General features: G+C 34.2%; 1 protein-coding gene and 1 pseudogene across 1 annotated transcript; both read right to left on the bottom strand.

Annotated features, from left to right (window-relative positions):
- Positions 1-4228, bottom strand: LOC143583327 (uncharacterized). Its single transcript, XM_077065665.1, is given in 3 exon segments — positions 1-248; positions 2950-3071; positions 4029-4228. Coding segments are annotated over 3 exon segments (570 nt in total).
- Positions 4229-19114: 14886 nt separating this feature from the next.
- Positions 19115-19841, bottom strand: LOC143583319 (chaperone protein dnaJ 20, chloroplastic pseudogene; annotated as a pseudogene).
- Between the last annotated feature and the right edge of the window lie 1716 nt (positions 19842-21557).

Genomic DNA, 21557 nt, shown 5'->3' with positions numbered 1-21557 from the left:
CTATCGTAGCTCCTCTACCTGCACCTCCCATAACTGTTTCCATCGCGTCATATCCTCCTTTCTAGCCCCAAACCGCGACTCTTTCTTCACCGAGAAATCCAAGTGCAAACCCTTCGCCAAATTACAATCATATATAGCTCGAGCTTTCGGGTCAGATAACGTCACCTATGCTTCCTGGATCTAAATAAACATCGTGGTATACTCATCAACCTTTTCAGGTGGTGACACGTCTGGATGGTACTTCAACGCTGTAAGGCCCCCAACCCGGGTGCCCTACTTTCTAGCTGGTTGGATTTACTCATTCACATAATTCGTAAAATCAGAGTTAATTAAAACATTTCGCGGAATTTAAAAAAAATCATTCATTCAAACATATCATAAACATCTTGTCTTTTAAAATAACATAACATAAGTCTGAAACATAAAACGTAAATGACACGGGTGTCTTCTTCATAGCGATGCCAGTCTTCCTCTTATTGTCATGTGTCCCCCTCAAGCAACTTGCCTCATTCTACATGCCTGCATGCATACTAAAAGTCAGCTACGCTGAGTGAGTTCTATTTAATTAACGTACATTACATTTACTTACTTACCAATACCGTCCGAAGATACGTATTGATACTTACTCATTCGTCTATCATTCAGTCATACATACATACATACATACATACATACTTTCATACTAACAACATACCTCGGATACTATAAAGATCCGGTTCTCACTTACCTTGGATATTATAAGGGTCCAGTGCCCTACATACCTCGGAATTATAAGGAAAGGACCCGGTGTCCTTCATACCTTGGATATCCTCAGAGTCCAGTCCTTACTTACCTTGGATATTATAAGGGTCCAGTGCCCTTCATACCTCGGTTATTATTAGGGCCCGGTGCCCTCTAATGTATCATGCCATTCTATCTTCGTTACAGTTTCTTTCTATTACTTTCAATCATAACCAATATAACATTACGTGCATACTAGTTAAACAATCCATATCATTCACGTTCATACGCAAGCATATTTCTAAAATACACTTACCATTTAAGTTAAGTGTATAAATCTAAACACATCGCGGTATGCACACAGCCCCGAAAACATAACACATAAAAGGGGCTAGAACTCACCTGGATCCTGTTACGTTCACCGTTAATAGTAATTCCCTTTTTGAGCTGTGCACGGTTAACTGTTTAACAATGAACACGTATTAATGCTCTATATTTGTTTATTATTTATTCTCTTGAGTTAACGGGGTTAATCGTTAAATTAACCGAGATCGACTCGAAACCCTCTTAGCCGTTCTTATTCATTTAATATACTTTAAATCCTTATTTATGGTTATTGTATACTTAGATTATATTATATGTATTTACATATTTTACGGTTTATCCTTTGCTCATCCATTTCCTTCCATTCGTCAACTTGTATAATGAGCTCTCAAAGTTAAGTATTTTCTAAACGGTTTTCCATTGGTCTAGCATAGGACGGGTCACGGGTTGTTAGACAAGTCGGGTCACGGGTTCGGATCTCGCTCAAGTTCTTAAATCCATACTCGCTTTTTATTATTATTATTATTATTATTATTATATGAGATTGTAACAATTTACTAAACACCCTCCCCCCTTCAAACCCTAGTATTTAACCCAACCCCTTAGACCCCACCCCCTTCCAACATTCATCTTCCTCTACTGCTTGTTTCATGGCCACAGCCGCCGGCCACTCGTGATTCCGGCGATCGGATCAGGGTCGGTTCCCTCATCTTGCTCATGGCCACACCACCAACGCCACTCTACTTCTTCCCGTTTCTCTCTTTCTTAACCGCGGCCACCGCCGCCACCTGCCAAACCCTCTGCTCCTAACCAAATCGCATATCAAGCTCGCGTGCGATGCGATTTGCTGGTTTCGCATGAGATGCGATTTGGTGGTTTCGCGTGGGATGCTTCGCACGACTGGTTTCGCATCGGGATGCGAAAACATGGTTTCGCTCGGGGATGCGAAGTCCTCCCTTCGCACGGCCTAGCTCCGGATCTGATTCGAGTCCTAACTATGGCCGTCGGGGTTCGTTTAGTCAATCGGGTTTCATGGATTTTTGAACACAGGAATCAATATAGCTCAGATCTGAACTCGGGTTCGCGTCTGCTCGTCGTTTACCAGAAATGGGTTTTCCGGTTACGGAGCTCCGGGTTCCGTTGAACCCCGTTCACACTAGTTGTTATTGTTTGTAATTTGTCACTTTCACAAACTGTTGCTACTGTTATTGTTGTTATTATCATCAGATTTGTTGTTGCTTGTTCATAATGATTTGTTTATATCGTTTTGCTTTGGCTCGTGTTCATTTTGCCTTCATGATATCATTGTTGGTATTGTTATTAGATTGTTTGAAACCTGTTTTGCCTGGTTCGTTTTATATCGATTTCATAGGCTCGTTTCGGTTCCAAACTTACAATTCAACCGGTTCGTTTTTATATCTCATGACACAAGAACGAGATGAAATGAAAAACAACTTAGATCTTAAAGCATACCTTATGGGCTTGAACCGATTAGATCTTGTTTACTTGAAATCTTAAACGAATCCTCTTATCAATCTTGGATGAATGAAAAGATGGAAGGTTTGTACAGGGGAGTATGTGTGTTTGGGTGTGTGTGCAAATGATTGGAATGATGTTGGTGGAATGATAAGAATGAAAATATAAGGTTTTAGGGGTTTAAATAGCCAAAGTCCAAAGGCTTTTGGCCCAAATCGTTCTTAGGTCCATTAACATCTCCTAAACCTATCCATATTCCACTTATTATTTAATTAACTAAATTGACACATCTCGACACGTCCGCTAAAATAAATCCATAATATTTTATTTATTTATTTATAAAACGAGGGCGTTACAAGTCTCTCCCCCTTAAAAATGTTTCGTCCCCGAAACCTATCTGTTGCATAAACAATTGCGGGTAAAACTTACGCATCTTCTCTTCTGATTCCCATGTCGCATCAGAACCCTTGCGATGCTTCCAAATCACCTTAACTAACGGGATAACCTTTTGACGAAGTTGCTTGTCCTTTGCGGTCAACGATTTTGATTGGCTGCTCGACATAATTCAATTGCCCATCCACTTCTATGTCCAGTAACGGTATGTGCGACGCGTCGTCGGCAAGGCACTTTCTTAAGTGAGATACGTGAAATGTTGAGTGAATCCCTTTCAGTTCTTCAGGTAAATCGAGCTTATACGCCACTTCTCCTACACGAGCGATGATCTTAAACGGTCCAATATACCTTGGACTCAACTTTCCTCTCTTTCTAAAACGAATGATGCCTTTCCACGGCAAGACCTTAAGCATCACGTTGTCGCCAACGTTAAACTCGATCGGTCGTCGTCGCTTATTGGCATATGATTTTTGACGATCTTGAGCAGCTTTCATCCTTGCCTTGATTTGATCAAACTTCGAGGAGGTTTCTTGCACAACTTCTAGACTACTAATCTCTTTCTGACCAATCTCTCCCCAGCATACAGGAGTTCTATAACGTCTACCATACAACATTTCGAAAGGAGGCATTCCAATGCTAGAATGATAGCTGTTATTGTACGAGAACTCTGCTAGATGAAGATGATCATCTCAACTTCCACCAAAATCTAACACGCATGCACGTAGCATATCTTCAAGGGTTTGGATAGTTCGCTCAGACTGCCCATCTGTTTGAGGATGATACGCCGTGCTGATGTTCAATCGTGTTCCCATAGCTTCATGAAACCTCTTCCAGAATCGGGAAGTAAAACGGGTATCTCTGTCGGATACAATCGACAATGGCACTCCATGCTTCGTCACCATTTCTTTAATGAACACATTCGCTAACGTTTCCGACGAGATGGCCTCTTGTATAGGCAGAAAGTGAGCACTCTTAGTTAAACAGTCCACAATCACCCATATGGTATCATGATTCTTCGCTGTACGCGGTAGCTTAGTTATGAAATCCATAGTGATGTGTTCCCATTTCCACTCAGGTATCTCTAGAGGCTCTGTGATATATCCAGCAAGTCATACAACATCTCATTTGGAGACGCTGTGTAAAAGCTGTTGGTCGATGCGGGATTTGTTTGTAGATTTGGGGTTTTCCTGACTGAAGTTAGTGAATTTGTGTGTCGGAGATTAAATGAAAGACTTCGTGGTGATGTGTTTAATGAATTTGAGGGCATACAGAATTGGGTTTGAATTGCTAAAGCTAAGAACTTTGAATGTGGCATACAGAATTGGGTTTGAATTGCTAAAGCTATGAACTTTGAATGTGTCATGTTTGAATTGTGTTATGATAGATACGTGAAGAGAGAATGAGTGTACATATATAGGCATATAGTGCATGCATGCATGTATGGTTATAATTTATGTTGCAAATGCACGGTGTCAAGAATAAAAGTATCTTCTTATAATTGTCTGTGAGAAGCTACTAAAATCATTAAAGATTAAAAGTTAGATTAGATTACACCAAACTTGATGTGCTGTAGCTAGCATATCTACGTGTCAACTAACAATTTGTCCGCAATATGTAAATTATACTAATAGGTTACCATAGAGTGAGATTCAATCCTGGCCGTCTGACGTAAATCTAAGATTGAATATTAACCGTTTGATAAGAACATCCAAGATTAAATATTAACCGTCTGATAAAATTAAAATCATTCTCAACCCTCTGATAAGATTATAGGAGCTAGTTCTTTTTAACCTTTAATTCACGTGTTTATTCTCCTTTTAATCCCACAACTATAGATACAAAACCGTTCCTTGTTCCTCAATTGGATTCTACACAACCGTTGATATGAACGACAACACAATATGAGCCCTCGTGATTTGATTTCGCTTACTTCACCCGGTTCACAACTCGCGGTGTTTCATTCCTCGCTCCTTTCTACATGGCTTCTCGTTTCTCTCTAAAAATTGAATCTCTTTCTCTCCATTCTTCTGGATTTTGCAATCAAGAATCTATCACTATTGTTATGTGGCTACGTCACCCTCCTCTCACAGCCACAATTGTCTAGCTTGGCCATCACCGCATGTCACCTGTATTCTGGTTTCTCGCCGCCGCCACTTCTAGCCACCGGGGGCTTTGCCCTCCATGGCAACTAACGGCGATGTTCGACCGTTGCTGGGTTCCATTTAGGAACCCTATTTGACGGTGGACTTCCGGTTGTCTTTGACGGTGGCAGACTTCATGCAGGTTTGTGTCTAATTGTGTTTTATGAGGGTGTATGGTTCACATTTTGGTTTTGTTGTTAAACTTAACTTATTTGTGCTTATTTTGTAGTCATTAGTTTTTTCGCTGTTAATACAGGTATGATTTTGGAGTTGCACAGGATGATATAAAGGCCAACTATATTCACATGGTATGTAACATATGCTGTTCTTTATAGAATGGTTTCATATATCCAATAAAATGCATTCTTGAATTGTCTATTAAATTGTGGAGGAATATATGCTCTTAAGAATTCATTAACATGACAGGGGATTTGCAGTCAAATCAATAAGAAGAATGACATGGAGTTTAGATAGTAGTGAGAGTTACGAAAAATCAACGACGATGTTGAGATCTGGCAGAGATAGAATCGAGGACGATTGCTAATGAAGGAGATAATCGTCTTCTAATTCCTGAAGGTATTATTTTATGTTAATCGATTTTACCCATTAATTTACTCTCTCCGTTTCTTAATATCTTTCTTATTTTTTAATAAGAATAATTTGTAGGCCTTTTGTTTGCTATTATGATCAGCCACAGTTTTGATTTTTGTTCACATATTTTTGATACCACTGAAATTTGTTATCAGGTTATTTTTGTTTCAGTTTAATGGAAAATCAGTCCACAGAGATTAGGGTTCACTCGCCAGCACTTTATTTGTTTGCTGATCTCGTAAGTTAAAGAGATGAAATACATAAACCGTAATTCCATACACATGTAACACTTAACCGTAATTAGCCCAATGTGGCCTGGTAGGTTTTGTTCTAACTTGATTGTAATTTTATTTTTTTTTTGTTAAGTTCTATGAATCTGATGCTAATTTGATATTATATAGTGAGTACACTTTTGATTTTTAGATCATTTAAGGATGTCAAGGTGGTTAATTTCGTTCATGGGTTGAAAACTGATAGGGTTTTATTTTGTTAAATTAATAAAAGAATTTTGGTATGAACACAGTATAATGTACAAACTAATGATATTGTAGAAGAAACACACTCTTTGAAGGTGGAAAAAGTGTTGTTTGAGGGCAAATCTGATTACCACAAGCTTATGGTATTTCAGGTAATTGAATTATCATTTTTGCACTTTCTTTCTTTGTCACTTTATGATAAAATGTGTGGTGATTTTTGTTTCAGTCTGCAACGTATGGGAAGGTTCTTGTGTTGGATGGAGTAATTCAACTTACCAAAAGAGATTAGTGCGCGCATCAGGAAATGATTACTCATCTTCCTCTTTGTTCAATCCCAAATCCTAAAAAGGTTCCATTATTACTCACATCGTCTATCATATGCTCAAAGCACATTCTAGCAAAAGGGTTTTTCGGTGCCAGCTTGAAAATGGAAGAACTTGTAATACTGAAGTAGTTAAGTTGGTTGATTTGCCTGATTTAGCTAAAGTTCGTTGTAAAGCAACTATTGTGGAGCGAGGTATAACCATATTTTGGCTTATTATTATAATAAAGCATAAATAAGATGGACTAAGTCCAATTAATATTTTAATTTTGTTAGGTAAGGCTGCTAAGTGGAAGCTTGAGGAGCTTGAGAGGCAGTTGAATATGGTGTTGTTAAATGTCAAGTAAGATTTTCATGTTTAATGATAAATGCTTTTGGTTATGCTCATGCTAACAGCACCATTTAAATCAGTAGTGTTATTTGTTTTTGTTTCTTTTATGGACTTGAATAATAATTTTAATTTCTAACTGAGGTGCTGATTAACTAATTCCCCACTCTTTGTTACCACCACTTTTTTTTGGTTAAATATGGTATTGACAAAATATCTATGGTTTGTTACAAATTATGCCATTTTTTTATTTGCTTAAGTTGATTTCATGTCATTTACTAAGTTAAAAACTACTACAGTACCAAAAAGTTTTATGATCTTGATGGGGGTTTGGATGATGTTCTTGTATAATCTTTGTAAGTGGGAATAGTCCATAAAGAAATGGTTTTTTATTATTATAAGCTTAGGGAAAAGTTCATTAAAGTAACCCGTCACATCCGACTGTTCAAAGAGTACTATGGTACCCTTCTAACACTACCAATTTTGTTCGTCCTAATAATAAAAATGGAATTTTATGATAACCAACAATGTATAGAAATTGATTTTTTTTTCTTATATGAATTGCAGGTCGGGCCGGGCCGGGCCGGGTGGCATAGTGTTTGGAACAGGTCAACCGAAAAGTGTAAATTCTGGCAATGCCATTAGATGACAAGGTACAATATTATTATTTTTTACCATTTTTAACATTGAAGGCAGTCGAGGAATTCATTTCTGGTTTCATTCGCGTTTATAATAAATATGTTACTCAATCGAGCCGTTTTGTTTAGTGTCAAAATAGGTCATAAAAACTGAACTGAAACGGAGCCATAAAAAAAGGAAATCAAAAACTGAACGAAAACTGTAAAAGTGCAGCCAAAACACGAACGAAACTGGCACATAACCAAAACAGAACAAAACCTAACGCTGTAAAATCAAAGCAGAAACCAAACGGAATGGTTTCTGAAAACTCAAAGCAGATGATTATTGTTTCGGTTTGAATCCAAACTTAGCCAAACTAGAGCGCCATGTGAATAGTATTTCATGATATTATCGTTGACTTTTGAAAGTCAAACCTAATTTTTATAAGCATTAGGTACTAAATTATTATTAGGACGAGCCAAGTATCATCTCTTTGTCTGTACGAACTGAACCGAAACTCAGAACCCGAAAGAAACGAAACAAAAAAAAACTGAAATTAAAACAAACAAAAAAATTTAACCAAAATGAAGCCAAAAAAGAGAGAAAAACCGAAAAAACCGAAACCAAAAGCCAGAAAAATTAAAACCGAACCGTAACAAAATCCGGAAAACTGAAACCAAACCAAAAAAAAAAGACGAAACCGAAGGTTAGCCAAAACGAAACCAAACACCAATAAAACCGAAACCGAACAGTTTTATAAAAAGTCAAAACACATATTTCTCGATTATTATTTCGGTTTGAGCCCAGACCTAACCTGATTTTTTATGGCATTTGGTACAATTATTATTAAGAACCAAACCAAAACTAAAAAAACCGCAGTGAACCGAAACTGAAAAAAGTAAAAAAAAAAAACGAAATGAAAACAACAAAAAAAATTGAACCGAAACGAACCCAAAAATAAAAAATAAATTAAAACCGAAAAGACTGAAACCTAACAGAAACCATAAACCGGAAAAACTAAAACCGAAACGAAACAAAACAAAAAGTCAAAAACGGAAACCGAACCAAAGATAGAGATTTGCTTTAATTAAATTCTAATATCAGGAAATTTAACTTTTGCGACTTTGTAAATGATAAAGAATGGGGACAGTGCGAACATAATCTCTAACTCCAAAACACACCCATTCAAACTGGTACAAACTTGGAATCCAAGTCCTTACTAATTTATCTTGATGAGGATTTCTGTGTTGCTACTTCATGTTTGCTTTTTCTACAGGCAGAAGTTGCGAATGTTTTTGACATCCAATCAAACTTTGAGAGAGAGAGATAGTTGAAGCTGATTGAGACTCATCAACGAGAGGTATTTCAACAAAGTTCTGCTTTTTTTGGTCATGCATCCTTTGTATTAATCATCGAATTGCGTGCTTTGAACTTGAAAATCATTTTTGTCTTATTAGTTTATCTTCTATTTTCAAAACCAATGTATTTTGAAAATAGAGTTAACTAAGTCAGTTGCCAAATTAGGATCATTTGCAAAATGTATTTTGAGTTTTTTTTTTTTTTAAATTAAGCTTGCGTAGTGAATAGAAGTTTTAGAACATGAATTTTAAACCCCAAATATGGAAACCCGAGATCTTTTATTAGCTCCCTAAGTTGTTGAAAGCAGATTGTTATATGTTGTGATTTATTTGGTTTCTTGTCTCAATGCTTTCGTGGAAGACTTTTTGGGACTTTTCAGTTGGGTCATCATATCAATGATGGCCACCATGCGTTTATACATTAATAAAATGGCATATGACTAAATAAATAGGCATTAAGCTATTATTTATAATGCATGGATTAAAGGACTTGGAGAATTGAAGTTAGTTTTTGGAAATAATTATATGTCATTTTAGATTTTAGTTTAGATTAGATTCACACAACCTTCTTTTTGTATATAATTTTTGTGTCGTGGTGAATTTTTGTTATGAAGTTTTTGGAAATGAATACTTATTTCATACTTGTGTTTACTGATAGTACTTAATAATTGATTAACATCTTTTGTCATAGGTTTGCAAGGTTGAAAGAATTAACAAACGGTCCATGGCACTAGGACGACATGATAGAGATTGGTAGTTCTCAAGATGACTCAGAAGAGGATTGGGTGCCTATGACAAGGAGGATTAAGTATCCTTGTGTTTTGCTGCTACCGAGTATCATAAGGAGAAGTTGGTCGTCACATTTCGCGTTAATAATCCCGTTCACCGGACGGGTAAACTACTAGTTAATTGTGGTTACTAGATGGTTCATTGAATATATGGATGCCATGGATCTTTCAAGTTTTGAAAACATGTTTAAAACTTCTATTTTATAATTTTATTACAATACAATAATATAAGGAAAGCAAGTAAGTTACACACATGCCTTTATAATTGAAATAATATACAAGATACAAGAACGAAGTAGAAGCAAAAAGGTTTTTTCTGAGGATTCACCTTCAACACGAGTTCCTTACAATATAATAAATTTGTTATATCTGTTTATCAATTCAATTGGTTTCCACCTGAAAGCACTTGTAAAAACCCATGCCCTGTTTTTTGAATTGATCAAGTTCTATTTTAATTGAACACCGAGAAGAATCATTGAGTAACACATCGATCGATCTCTGTCCTACGAATCGTAACTCACAAAAACCCTCTTTTTACTTCAAGTTTTGTAACTTCATTTGATTCAAGGCCGGCTGGAACACTGTGCAACGTGGGCAACCGGCCGGGGCACTTAATTTTTGTGGGCACAATTTTTTTTTTGTATATATATATATAATTTTATGAAAAAAAATATGTATATTTAATGTTTTACCCTAATTATACAATAACTAATTTGGTCTGGTGGCAAAGGGGCATGATTCCCAACCAAAAAATTGTAGGTTCCAGTCTCGCTTGATACAAATTTAAGCTTTTTTTCATATAAAAAGTTTTTACACAACCTAAATAATATCCAAGTAAGCTCATATAAAAATTTAATTATTTAAACCAAAGAAAAAACCATTTAAATAAGGCCTAATTTTTTATTATTTTTTTTTGCTTATATTATTTCGTTACCTGTTAGGGCCTATGGGCCTTTTTATTTTGACTCGGCCGAGGCATATAAATTATCGGAGACGGCCCTGATTTGATTGATCAGTTGTATTCACAACCTCAATTGATTAAGGAGTCAGATTCGCTAAGCATCAATTGATTGATTGTTTATTTACGTACAACTTTGCCACCGTCAATTTTCAGTTTGCCTTCAGGCTTCAGTTCGCACGCTTAATACGGTAATTCTATTTATATTTGATTAAAACCTTCTCTGTGTGTATATATAGCATAAGTTTATGCTAAAAATGCAATGAAGTCCAAAAATGTAATAAAAGATTGTGAACAGTCGACCATGTGTAATCAAAGCAAGCATGTGTATATATTGGTGCCCATCTAGACTCACTTTGAACGAGATATAAGGTTGGGAGGGACAATATATATATAAAAAAAACTATCATTGTTGATTTTTATTTAGTTTCATCATTTTCTTAAGCATAAATAACTTTTACATATTATTATGGTTATTATATACATAAAATCAAGTATTTTAATTTGAGTATAGTGTTGCTAAATTAAAAAAAAAACAAAAAAAAAACAAGTTCTTTTTAAAGCATGTTTGTTCATGGTGCGTTGGGATTTTTTAACGGTGCGTTGGAACTTTGTGACCACCTAGAACACAATGCATTCATCCAATATAACAACGTGATGTGCTTTTGTGAATTACCTATCTAAACTTTTAATTTTTGAATTTTCTGATTTGGGCACATTTATCCCTCAACCCCTCCTATGATTTAACAAAAGAAAAGATGATTTAACACATTTTAGAAAATTCGATGGCATAGTCATTGTACCTCGAGCATCTCCATTACATGCATGTTCGAAAAGTTATAGTCCTAGAAATACAATGTCATTACAATGCAAACCAATTTATCAAATCATCCTAACAAATGCTCAAGATCCAGTGGCACGCAACAATAAAACATTACAATTAATCGAAGACCACCCATCGAGCAAAGGGACAAGAACACACGACAATGCTCCTCGTTAATGGATACATTAGATTTCTATTTATCGGTCACGTGGTTAGGCCTTCAAATGGACTAGCTTATGACATAAATTATATTTATCTAGACAAACAGGTTGGTTGATGGAAATCTACTAATTTATTACGTATAAATATTAATAAATTGGGTAGATGTTTTAGCAATTTAGTTTACAATAATACGTGAACTTGAACATAAAGTAAATTTATAAAAACAAATATGTCGATAGATAGAATTTGTTACGTCAAAAGATGTAAAAGTTGGGTAGATGTTTTAGCAGTTTAATCCATGAGAATAAAAGCTAATATTCGTTATAAGTTGATAGTTAGCACTAGTTAATGACCGATTTAGAAACTGACTCTTTTGAAACATGATTGTTGTTTATTGCCAAAAGAATTATGGAATGGTGACACAAATTCAGTGAGTTATGATGTAAAATAAATCATTATATAAATGAATAGTTACGAAAGTGCGTCGATATTACATGTCACTATTCTTTCCAATTTTTCTTAAATTACTACATTTAGGCTGTGTCGTGGATGGGTTTTTAAAGCCCCTCCACCATGCGACGTCAATGTCACATGAGCAATGACGGTTTTAAAGTCTCTATGCCATGTTGCCCCATTGTAGTTCGAAGCTCAGAGTGACTTTAACCAAAAAAATTTTATAACACAATGAAATAAATGTAAATAATAATATGACAAAACTTAAACTAAAATTAAAACATCAAAAGCAAACTAATACAAAATTACTATCTTAGTCTTCGCCATCGTTCTCTTCCTCCAAAGATGTTCAACCAAACTCAATCGAATACTATGATTTGTATCCTTTTTTCTTGTTTTTAATCAAATCACAACTTTCTCATCATTGTTTAGTGTTGAGATCCGCTTCGGTATATTGTTCTACTTGTCTTGACAAATACACTTGTCCGAGTCCTTCGATATTATGTAAGAATATATAGAAGCATACATTATGTTTCTTAATTTATCCTTTTGGTGAATACGCACCATGATTCATCGTTTTTTTTAACAACCCGAATGCCCTTTCGATATTCTTTCTTGCTTACTCGTGTTTTTTCTTGAAATATTTACGTTTATCGTCATCCGAGCATATAAACACGACAGTGAACTCTTAACCGGTGCTAGTATGTGCGTGACCTCACAGCAGTATGCACGCAACCTGATGATAGTATGCTCATAATGTGGCATTGGACGCATAGGTGTCGGTAAACTCGTCATACAACGATTGTACGTGCGTAATCTGGTGTCGGTGCACGCGTAATGCTGTATTGAACGTGTTTTGGCCCGCACCCATTCTGACCCGACATTGTTCTAACCCTAAATCCGTCGTGACTTGATCCCTTTAGACCCGAACCCATCCCGCCCGAGACAAACCAAATTAGCCTTTTATATATCGACACGTTCTGACCTTAACCCTTTTAGACCCAAACCCGCTTGACCCGTCCCGTTTGTCGGTCCTTACTGATAATCACGTAACACCTTAAGTTACAAAATTGCCCCAACAATGTTTTAATCTCTTATGTATTATGGCTTGTATCCAAAACAACAAATATTGTACCTCTTAAAATTTAAGAGGTAGTTGCAATTTGTATTATATATATAGTAGAGTAAATGGGTTCTCGAATTGTGCTTTAGTTGGATTCCGGGGAAACACACTAAAATCACAAGTTATGCATAACCAAATTGTGACACTTTTAACTAATTCTACCTTTAACTAATACATAATCAATTCACATAGATAAGAAAATCATTTAATCATAATCAGCTTACAAAATATCGAGTATTCAATATTGTTGCACGTCAGGGCGGAGAAAAAATAAATAAAAACCGGTCACACGAACCGAAACCAGTTTTATCAGGTAGAGTTTTCATATCTGGAATTTGAAAACCAGTTAATAACCAAACTAGTTATTAGCCTAACCGGTTTTGACCGAATAAACTAGTAACTGGTTCGGTTATTAACCGGCGTTATATGCATCCCTCATATGCAAGAAAAGGGGGAACGAATCCACCATGCTATTCCCTTGACCCATATATATAAAGCGCAAATCTCTAAATATATCTAAAAACATTTGATGGGCCCCAAGCTATGTTTTATTTTGCCTAATAGTGGGCTGGCCCTAGTTACGGTCATATGGCATATTTTTTCTCTTTTTGTTATTTTCTTAACTCCACAATCTGCATGTTTATAACGATAATTTCACATCATATTTCAATTTGTGCATACGTGCCGGAGTGTAAAGTTTATTAAAGTTTGTTGGACTCGTATCTTGTTATGCTCTAAAATATATTCAACCTTAAGTAAATTTATTTACTTTATTGTGTTTTTTATGTGCCATTCTGTCAAATACAAGACCCTTGTAAATTCCAATTGTGTAAATAAGGCCACATCCAATTCAAGTTTAAATTAAATTTGGTTAACAAACAAAACCGAGCTTCATACCTCAAGTTTGATATTATATTATATATATTATTAGTTTTAGAGCCTGTGTCACACACGAGATAATTCAAATTATAAAATTATAAGTAAAACAAATAATTATATAACGTATATGAAAAAAAATGTATTATATCTATGCTTGTATCTATACAATATGTACATAAATTGATTTTATTATATCACAAAATGGTTTTTTAAATAAACTTAATAAAAAAAATGTCCATGTAAAAACGTAGCCATGAATGCTTCTTTCTGTTGAAAAATTCATTCTCGGTGTCAATGTGTCATATATGTATAGTTGAAAGAATTTTGGTTATGAACCAATTTTGGAAATAAGGCTTCTCAAACGATAGTAGTTCTAACCACTCAGCCTAAATACAAAATGAGCGTTATCTTTATTGATATATTTATCAATTTACCACTCGTCAAAGCAAAGCAGAACATTAAATTGTAACAATGGATGTTCTTCAAAAACTATATTTTTCTGAGCTACACCATGAAAAAGATTTTAATAAGTTTCAGATGGCTTCTCGACTTTGTCATAATGACAACATAAAAAACAACATGTTAACTCATTCAATTTTGTGAATATTTTGTTTCATTTGAGCATAGTTTTGCATGACATGCTTCCCATACAACGTTCTGATCACCATTGAAGGAAAAATTAATGTTGACATAAACATTTCAAACTTAATAAAAGTTAAAAGCATTGATAGGCATGAGGGTGGTATGTCTTAAGTGTTCGCAATCTTTTCTTAAATTTTAATACTTGAGGGAAAAATAGTCAATTTGCTAAATCCCGAACCTTTTGATTATTTCAAAAAATACCATTAAAAATAAATTTGAAACCCGAGTCATGTTTAAAATTCTAACTTTCATACTTTTGACATTTTAAAATCAACACTTGAACCCATAACAAATTTGACGATAAATCTATTTTACATTCTCAAACTTTTAAAAATACTCAAAATTTTCATTTTTGACCCGTAACAAATTTTGATCTAAATGTAGTTAACTTGTACCAAACAATCTGTTTACCAATTTTTGACCCATAAAATCAAATTTAAGTTCCACAAAAAACACGAAACAATTTTCATTCGAGAAACATGATTTGTTGTTGATTTTTGAAATTCACCAAGTATTTTGAAATATATAGTAAAATAATATGTTAATATTTATATTTATAAAAATATATAGATATTATATAAATATAGTGTAAAAGGAAAGTGAATAATTATTGATTTATTACATATATTAGTTTCGGAGGAAAAAAAATTATAAGAATTAACCAAAACATGACAAGTGTCTACATTTATTTAACTTTATTAGAATGGGCTGAGTAGATTACAATTACAAACTTACTTTCTTTTGCATAATGGGTTGTACAATCAGAAGTTAAAGTTGTACAAGTTCTACCTCACCCTGATCTACCGCACGTGGTTCTTTTGATGTTACAGTCCACTCCTCTCTTTCTTTCTTTCTTTCTTTCTAGATCTCGCCAGTCGCCACCACCGTTGAGTTATTTTGTCTAGAGAGAGGAGCAGAGGGAGTGGTTGCCTGTTGTTAATCCACAGCCCCCCTTCTTCGTTCTCGTTACTGGCGGACCAACAACTCACCCTAATTTTGAAGGAATCGTCTATGAATATGAAGCCCTAAATTACTTATGAATTTGTTGATTTTAGAAATATTTTGACTTTTTTTTGGAGTCTGATGCCGGTGGGAAGACCAAATGAAATACTTTAGATTTTTTAAATGTTTGATATTGATATAACGTGGTGATTAAGATCATTAGGTTCAGTTGAGCACAACCACATCAGTATCAAATCTGAAGGCTTTGGTAATTGGTATGCTTTTGGTGTTGGTTAACACTAATTAAAGGTGTGATGGTTCCCTAATGGCTCCCTGAGCTTTATGGGTGATGATGTTGTCTGACCTCCTTTTGTTCCCATATATATATTGTGAATGTGCATAGCTTGATATTTGCACCTTCGTGTTTGTGCACCTTCAGATTGGTTTATCACTATGATGATGCTTCGCTATTTGGCATGGCAACTTATGTTGCAGCATAGTGCGGACCTGAGCCTGGGATTAATGATATTGTTACATAAAGGTATAATATGATTATTAGTTTAGCCTATCATAGTAGTGCTACTTAAGTTTAATTTGTTATGTACTTATTTGGTCTTTTGATTCACTAATTGTTATGAAGGTTCATTAGCTTGGAAAGTATGCAAACAAGTTAAGTTCATGAATGTTAAGTTTTGGAATTATCAGTTCTACTTAAATTTAATTTCGTTTGTCCTTATTTTGTTTTCTTATTGTTATGCAGCTTAGTTAGTTTGGGAGGTAGGCAAACGGACATACATCTTATGGGCGTACATGTGCTCTGTTTCATCGGTTAGTGTCTCTATTTACTTCCTCATGTTGACTATGAAGCCAAAAAGACCTGCTAAGGTGAGTTGTCTGTTTAAGTTTGGTATTTTGGTTGGACCATATATATTATTCAGATTCAAAGTTTTTTCAATATAAAATTAGTTACTCCACAACCATTTTGTGTATATCAAAAAAAATCTAAACTACTTTAAGCCATGCTAATCCACAGACCGTCATTTATGATTTTTCCTTCATTTTTGATATTCTACACTATTTTGTATGTTTTTTTAAAAAAATTATGTGTTAGGTGTACTATTGAAAGCAGGTTGACACATAAGTTTTTTTTGAAGGACACCTCCTATAAATAATTTAATATACCTGAACAAAGAGATGATGCATGATTGGCATGGTCACTCATATTTACCTGAAAGATGAATAAAAAACTTACCTTGCAAACTGTGTTTTTGTTATTTTTCTTTTTACCTTCTTTTTTTTTTCTGTGTCAATTACCTGAAGTCAAGTTTAAAATAACACCATTATTACATATACTCATTTCCCTTATTTCAGTTTGGTTTTCGATTTAGCATGAAATTTTAAAAAAGATTTGTGTTTGTGCAGGAGCATGATGAAGTTGTAGGAGAAATGTAGAATTTAAAAACTTGCTAAAGTGTGCTTCAACACAAATCGATTATTTTATTCGAGGTTGTCAACATCAGGTTCCGCAATTAGGAGTTGAATAATTGTAGTTTAGAGTTTAGTCATTAGTGGTCGTATGATATGATCAACAAGTAATCTTATTTGCGAATAATTCAGCCTTGAGTAATTTAGTACACATTTCGAGTTGCTTTATAGTTTGCTCTACGTTTTGAGTCATGTTAGCATTTTTAAATGTTTATGGGTTTCTTCTATTTTGTTTTGTCATAAACCCAAAACAATATTCAAATCCACCGCCCAGCACCCCCCCTTGGCGCAACGCAGGGGGTCAAAATACTAGTTACTCGTATAAATATAATACCTAATACAATCTATAATTATATATATATATAAACGAAACCCCTAAAATCCTACGTGTCGCGATATGGTCGCTCCCCCCTTTTATGGAAGCCACCAGATTGCTTGATTTTCGCTCCCCCCTTTTATGGAAGCCACCAGATTGCTTGATTTTTAAATGGAGGCCTATCATTGATTTAACCAAATTCATGGGTATGGGTTTTAGCAAAACCATATAGCTCTTAAACGGGTTATAACATCTCATTAAAGTAAAAAATTAATCTTATCAATTATTTGATACGAAAATCCTATAAAATAGGGATACGCTAAAATTTAATATCCAATTTAAAAAGAAAAAGATATTATTTATAATTAATAAACAATTTTATAGTAAAAAATATTATGCTTATAAAATAAACAAATATTTGCATGGCACGTCTAAGTACAACATCCCTTTATTATTTTCATACTATCGAAATCACCTTTTAGTTCTCCTTTTTGCATTCATTTTATAATGAGTGGTGGCAATTCATCAATTTTATATAAAAGCTATTGTAACATTAGTAATTTTGACATTTTGTGTCAATGAACATTGTCAACTTAGTATAAAGTTCTCGTATTTGTTTTCAGTTGTCACAAAGTTAACATCTTAAGTTTGCTACTACTTAAAAATGCTTCCTACATACTCTCAAGACATCAGATTGTTTTATTTATAAATGAAGGCTTCTCATGTATTTGACTCGAATTTATAGGTATGGGTCTCACCAAATCCAGATAACTCTTAAACGAGTTATAACATCTCATTATATTAAAATTAATCTTATCAAATATTTGATACGAAAATCCAACAAAATATGGATATACTAAAATTAATGTCTAATTTTAATTAAAAAAATACAATATTTATAATGAAGAAACAATTTGATAGTAAAAAAAAATAAACGGGTCATGGGTCTTATCAAACCCAGATAGTTTTTAAAATGAGTTATAACATCTCATTTGTTTATAAAACTCTTTAATCATCAAACCTAAGTATATTATTAACTTTCTAACGATAAATAAAATTAAAATCTAAAAAATATATAAATATTATAAACAAAAAATGAAAACAACCCCCGTAATATGAGGGATAGACCTAGTAATATATATATATATATATATATATATATATATATATAAAAGAAGAAAAAAATAGTCTCAAATTTATAGTGACTTAAAATCTAGCTTGAACTTTTTTTATTTCTTAAAAAAAAAGAAGAAGCACCCTTTCTTTTATCGATCTTCACCCAATAAAATAGCTTTGCCTTCTGCCTGCGGACTACAACCCAAGTGACAAAATCAAGCTTGAAAATGGTGAGGTAGTCAAGAGGTGTTTCTTATATTTTCTTTTTATGGGTCCAATGTTTGATTCATGTCTGTACGCATTCATCACCACTATAAGGAGTATTCGAACTTAGATAACGATACAGACATTCATGTACCACGGTAAGGAGTATTCGAACTCAGGTAACGAGAATGACAAACGTTATGAGCTTTTAGATGAGACACCAATATTGACATGTCTTTTGGAAAAATTATAGAATTTGACATGATCCAAAATTTAACCTCCAAAGTTGTTGAATCAAACCCCACCTTAGTTTCTAAATAATTAAAAAGAAAATTCAGTCTTACACTTTATGTCACTTTAGTTAAATCAGACAAGCCCGAGCTTATTCCGGCTAAAATTAAGTCATTTAACTGTTACACCTTAACACAAAATCATTTAAAAAACTTTACATTAATTAATAAATAATAATACTACCCTTATAGGTGTAAATCCGACTCCGCCTGCTGTTTCCGGATCCGTGCGGCCCACGACATCTTTCCACCGTCCTCCGCCATGCTCCGCCGTTTCAGCTCTTCCACTTGCACCTCCCACGACTGTTTCCACCGCCCCATCTCCGCCTCAAAACGCGACCCTTTATTCGCCGAAAACGCCAAGTGCAAACCCTTAGCCAAATTACAATCATACACAGCCCGAGCCTCCGGGTCGGATAGCGTCTCATACGCCTCCTGGACCCGAATAAACCTCGTGGTGTATTCGTCCACCCGACCCGGAGGCGACACGTCCGGGTGGTACTTCAAGGCCATTTGTTTGTAACCTTTTTTGATATCGCAGAGCGTCCCGCTATGAGATATCCCAAGTAAATCGTACAACGTCTCCTCTGGTAACTGCGTGTAAACGCTGTTGCTAGAGGAGACGTTTGTAAAAAGTTTATGGGGTTTTCTTGTTGAAAATAATGTGGTTTGGTACTTATTGTTGCGGAAATTGAAGGAAACATTGTTTAATAGATATGAGGTTTTGCATGGATTTGAGGTTAGATAGAATTGGGTTTGAACTCCGGTGGAAATAGAGTTTGAATTAATCATATTTGAATGAATATGTGTGTTGATGTTGAATTAGTAAAGGGATAATAATAAGTATATTTATAGGGAGAAGAAAACTATTGTAGTACTCCATGTATCCCACCGACCGCCAACCAGAAAAGGGATAATATAAGTATATAATAATAACAGATTATTAATATAAAAATCTTATTGTGAATTACATAAAAGGTTCTATGTTTTGAATTCGGTTCTTATGTATACGAAACTACGTATCTAGTCCAACAAGTATATAGTACATTGTTCAACATTTAACATGTTGGGTCTTTTAACACTAACAAAAGTTAACTTTTTTATAAATAACTAAAAATAATATTTATAATTAATTAAATATAATAATCACATGATCCCGCATCATTCCCCCTCACATTAACCTTAATTATAGTCGGTTGAACTTTCCAGGAACCATCAAAACGGCTTCAAAATTACGAAAATGGCGTTTCTTTCTTACTTCTCTACCTCATCATGATCTCCACCCACGACTATTCCTTTAAATTGAATTGTAATTGTTTCTTAATATATATATTGAACCCATCATTTAACATATTAGTATTATTTTTTATAATCTAAGGCTATTATGGTTTTTTTATAAGCTGTTAATTGAAAAACTTAGCCTATGTTAGTATTGGGGACCTTTGTGTCACCCGCTGTTATTCTTGTTGGACCAAACTTGTGATTTCTCATACTTGAGAATCCAGTTCGAAAAATGACATACCACAGGTACCTTTAGTGTAACTCACTCAAACTATTATTAAATATCTTATTAGTAAACTTTTATAATACACTTTTATAATACATTAATAAAATTCAATTGGAATGTAGATCCTAATAAGAGGGAATGGATTAATAGTAAATCAGTTGATAACTTGATACATTAGATTTATCATACGACACTTTATAAAATTTAAAAAATAAAAATAAAAGTTAAGTAAAAGAGGCAGTATGTGTCTACTTATCAGATGATACAAAATTTAAATGGATATACTATTGCAACCGAGGGAATATAAACTGCGTTGTCCCTTTGAATACGGGAATTTCCAATTTTTATTGTTATTCAATTCAATTTGTATGGATTGAGAGAATCTTCAGTTTCATTAGACCAGATTTCTTATTCAAATTTCTTTTCTTATAAGGGGTTGGTGGTGGTGGTGGTATTTCTCTTCAAATTTTATAACATCTGCCACATATCTAAATTTGATTCGAATCTTCCTTAATAGTATTGCTACCCGTATTTAGGAGCATGCATATGAGCTAAGATTAAAACAAGTTTGAGTCATCGATAGTCTAGTGACACCGTGTTTATCCCTGTCAAAATTATCCAGGTCCAGGGCCGTCCCCGAAAGACTAGAAAAAGTTTAGGCCTTAGGGGGTGTTTGGGATTGCTTATTTTCATCAACTTATAACTTATTAACTTTTTGAAAAGTAATAAAGTGTTTGGGATTGCTTATATTGTAAGATGAAAAGTTCCATAAGTTACACCTTTGTAACTTATTAACTTAATAAAAAGTTATAAGGAGGTAAAATAAGGAATCCCAAACACCCCCTTAAGATGACTCTGTCGATGTTTATCTATAGTGAAAAATTATATTTTTACCTTTTGCAAGGATTTGAAATCATAACCTTAAATGGGTGGTTTTCAGGAACCACTCGAGTTTCGAAATAATAGTGTATTGCTATAATAGAAAATAATAGAGTGAACCATCTTATAAATTAGTAAGGAGTCATCCTAATTAAAATATAAGTTGTTGGTTTGGTGGATAACTCTCTTGGTTATTTGAAGGTCACAAATTCAAATCTTTTTTACACTACTTTTTTAATGTCA

This window comes from Bidens hawaiensis, unplaced genomic scaffold (assembly GCF_021521415.1).
Source record: "Bidens hawaiensis isolate Kalapana, Puna unplaced genomic scaffold, B.hawaiensis_p1.1 tig00032359_1, whole genome shotgun sequence".
In the NCBI taxonomy this organism is placed as follows: domain Eukaryota; kingdom Viridiplantae; phylum Streptophyta; class Magnoliopsida; order Asterales; family Asteraceae; genus Bidens; species Bidens hawaiensis.
Note: the sequence above shows the minus strand (reverse complement) of the source record. Positions and strands in the feature narration are given on the sequence as shown.